At 28.6% G+C, this 4,034-nt stretch overlaps 1 protein-coding gene across 1 annotated transcript; it reads right to left on the reverse strand.

Annotated features, from left to right (window-relative positions):
• Nucleotides 1-1,903: 1,903 nt before the first annotated feature.
• LOC110645379 (flavonol sulfotransferase-like) lies at nt 1,904-3,168 on the reverse strand. The gene has a single exon (XM_021798518.2). The coding sequence runs from the start codon at nt 3,095-3,097 to the stop codon at nt 2,063-2,065; it is 1,035 nt and encodes a 344-aa protein (XP_021654210.2). The 5' UTR covers nt 3,098-3,168; the 3' UTR covers nt 1,904-2,062.
• Between the last annotated feature and the right edge of the window lie 866 nt (nt 3,169-4,034).

Here is a 4,034-nt window from a genome sequence, read left to right on the forward strand (position 1 = left end):
TCCAAATTGCTCGGATTCTCAAAGCAGCACAAGTCGACAACAAAAAATACAGTTTAATTATTTAAATAATGTATTTTCAAAAACTTTTTATTAAAATAATATGAATTTGAAATTATTTATAAAAATAGTGTGTGCTTATAAAAATATCAACTAAAAAAGCAATTTTATTGATTAACTAATAACCACAAAATTGTCAATTTAAAAAATAATTTCATTAACAAAATCGGTCAATTTTATGGGCAAAGTCAGTAAAGTTAGTGCATTAGCGTCGCAAATATACACAAAACTGTCAGTCAAACTAACATTTTTAAAGTATGTCAGATTGTTTATAAAAATGTCAGTTGAAATAGCGTTTTCTTAAGCATACGTTAAAATTTATCAGAATTTTGGAATGCAAGATATGTAGAAAATTTATTATCTCAATGGCAAACTAAACCTTAAATGCAAATTTAAATTCCTTCTTCTCTCCTCGTAATGTAAATTTTAGAAGTATTGAGAGAAAATTGTGAAGTTTTTAGAGTTCTCTTGTTGTTTTTAAACTAGGCTTTTATCTTTTTCCCTTTTCTCCATTTTACAATAATTTCTTTAGTTCTTCATATATTTAATTTGATTAATGCATATAGTGTTTTTCTTTTTTTTTTTTATTTATATATAGAACTTGTTATGTTATATTTATTAATTTTATGTCTATTTATTGTAGAAAATAAACATAAAAATATTTATTTTGAAATTATTCATTAATGAATAATTTGAAATAAATTAAGAGTATTGTAACTATATTTTATTTACATTTTTATTGTAAGTGTAATTTTTTTTATTTTAATTTATATTATAAATATAAATATTTCAAGATTGATAAAATTATAAAAATACTTTAAGGAAAAATTTCAACTAAATTAATTAATGCAAGTTTAAGTTATATTAGGAGAAAAAAAGAAAAGAAAAGAAATCAAGAAGACGAGGGACGAAGAGAGCACCTGATGCTTAAGGGATGGAAAGTCTTCAATTTTGAAGACTTGTTTCTGGCTTTTAAGGCCAACAACAACTTACAGGCAATAAAAACTCATGCAAGAGCAGAGGAAATAAATTTCCTGCATCCCTGCAGTATTTCTTTTCCAACGTACTGCTTGATGATTGCAATTTACTTTTGAAATTGCCAAATTGAATGGTGATTTTAGTGTAAACAATTAATATAATTAGTTGATGTGGTAATACATATAGGTGATGAAATAATACATAAAATTGTCGCAGTTTTGAGAGCAATTTTGCTCTGCTCGTACTGACAAAATCTACGGAAAAAAATTATTTCAATTGGTCATTTCTTGTTTGGATGAATATACATGAAATTGCTTCTTCCATTGGCAGTTTTTATAATACTATATTATTTTAGTAAATAGTTTAAATTTTATATTATTTTAATAAAATATTTTTAAAATCATATTATTTAAATAATTAATCAAAAAATATTGTCATAAATCAACAATTTACTTTATTTGCGTGTTAAGTTAAACTTTTTTCCATTTTATTATCATTTATATCTTAAAAACTATATACAATTTATGTGCTATAAAATGTTGACACATCAAAAATGATTTTTTATTAATATAATTAAATTTATTCATATGAAATTTTTATATTCTAAGCATTTCTTTTATTATAATTATTATTATTTAAAATCTAAAATTTCAACTAAAATTTTAAATTATTTTTTAGAATAATATATTGAAATTTAACTAGATTATAAAATATATCAAACTACTAATTATAATAATGCATTAATTTTCATTTTTTTTTAAATTAAATAAAATTTATATAACTCATAAATTCAATTTAAAGTTTCAGTTTTATTATTAATTCATTACTAATATACTAAATTTTAGCACATAATAGAACCACAATCGCATGAAAATAGTAAGAAATTTCTGTTTATTTTGGGAGAATTAGGTTCATCGTAGAAGAATGATCAACATTCAAATTTAATTTATTGAAAACTATATATAGATAATGACTGAAAGCCTTCTACACTATAAGAGCATCAATGGAAGAACCAAACCACATAAAATTATGACACAGGGCTGTTATATGAAGTTGGGAAAGACAAGCCAGTTCCACTGAGCTTCTGCTCGGTTATTTGGTCAAGTTGAGCTGCCATGTCAACTGTCAAATAGTTCTCCCAATCCCCAATCTTACCTTTCCTAAAAAATGCATCGTATTGAAGCTTGAAAGGTCCTGTTGCAGAGCTCCGCTTTTTACTCTTATTCACCTCCAAATTGCTCAGACTCTCAAAGCTGCACAAGTCGACAATTTTTTGCACCAATCCTTGACTCTCTTCTTCCATGGAGAAAGGGCATCCCATGAACTCTGCCATTCTCTTCACATAGGAGAAGGTGTCATTCTTTAGATCTTCATATTTGATAAAGAGCACTCCATCTGGAAATTGAAGGTGTGCTTTCCAATACCCTAGAATATGATCCCAATAAGGACCGTAAGGATGGACTCCTTCACAAAATTGCTGGTATGCCTCCTCCAGTGGAAAGTCTTCTGCTCTTGAACCGCTCACAATGCCAGCAAATTGCCACAGCGAAATAAACACATCCTTGGGATCCCTGCAGGTGTAAATAATTTTACAGTTGGACTCTACAATGGACTCGGGCAAGGACGTGTAGGGAATGTGTGTGGCCAAAAGTGGAAGTTCGGGGTCTCTAGTTTGGCCACTGGAAGCTAAAAAGTCAATCCAGGGTACAATTTCATGTGGCGACTCGGTGAGTAAAGGGTTTGAGGAGGAATCACTGAAATTTCTTCTTGTCAAAACGGCAAAACACAGGGATTTAAGCCAAGTGGTGCCACATTTTGGATGGGTGCAAGTGAAAATATCTGTAGGTTGAGCTATGAAGTGTTCTTGTGCTGACATGATGCCTTCCAGGAAAGTTGGATAGCACCAAAATCCTTGGTATTCGTGGAGTGGTTGAGATGGAAGCCAGCTACGTTTTTGAGTAAGGGTTGAGATGATCTCTTTATATTTTGTAAGGTTTCTTAGAGACTTGTCGGTTCCTGAATCAGGAGCATCACCCTTCTTGAAAATCGAAGTTGGCTCCATGAAAAGAAGCAAATAGCCTATCAAGAACTATATAGAGGCAGCTGTTTGTTCTGAGGATGAGGCTTTGTTTTATGAATAGTGAATTTATAATTCTATGAAGAGCACCCTACCATTATCATCTCTGTGAAATGTTGGATTTTTTTACCACATAAGAGCTTCCACCCTTGTTGCATCTCTGTGAAATATTAACTCTATCCACTACTCCCATCAATGCTTGTTCTTTGAATAAGGCATCATACCCTCGAATAAGAATAGGTGTTACTGGTTGGTGAGATCCGTCTGGTGGCGTCATTTTCTCTATTGCTGTGTTTAGTTACTCAAGACAAAATTGATGTTGTCGTTCTTCTCTCTTCCTGATGCCAAGCACTGTGCAGTGCGACTCTCTACTGATCTGTGTGGGTCATAGATAATGTGTGGCTCTGCTACTGTCTAATAATTGCTTATCTGATATTATCCGAATAATGTCCAATTTCCCCTTGTACTTTTTAAGAAAATTTAATTTAGTCCATTTTTATTTTTGAGCTAAATTAGCCCTCAAGTTTTCATTGAAGCTCAAAATAGTCCAACCATTAAAAAGTGAGATACACGCACCAACAAAACAAATATTTAATAAATTTTTATTTTTAATAATAAAATATTATTTTAAAAATAATTAATTGAAATTAAAAATAAAAAATGCTATTTTTATACTCTCATGTAATTAAGTAAATTTATAAAATTAAATTTGAAATTGAAAACCAAATTTGTTATATTTACAAATAATTAAATTAAAAAGTATAAAAAATATTATATTTATATTTTAATATAACTAATTCAAATTCAAAAAATTATAATAAGTGTTAACTAACTAAAATTAAAAATATAAAAAATATTATTTTCATATAATTACTTAAAAATAAATAATAAATAATAGTTTCATACTTTCATATAATTAATT

Source organism: Hevea brasiliensis, chromosome 8 (genome assembly GCF_030052815.1).
Source record: "Hevea brasiliensis isolate MT/VB/25A 57/8 chromosome 8, ASM3005281v1, whole genome shotgun sequence".
NCBI classification, from domain to species: domain Eukaryota; kingdom Viridiplantae; phylum Streptophyta; class Magnoliopsida; order Malpighiales; family Euphorbiaceae; genus Hevea; species Hevea brasiliensis.

Excerpts from the sequence above, each read along its gene's own strand:
- LOC110645379 (XM_021798518.2), bottom strand. The coding sequence starts at position 3,097 with ATGGAGCCAACTTCGATTTTCAAGAAGGGTGATGCTCCTGATTCAGGA.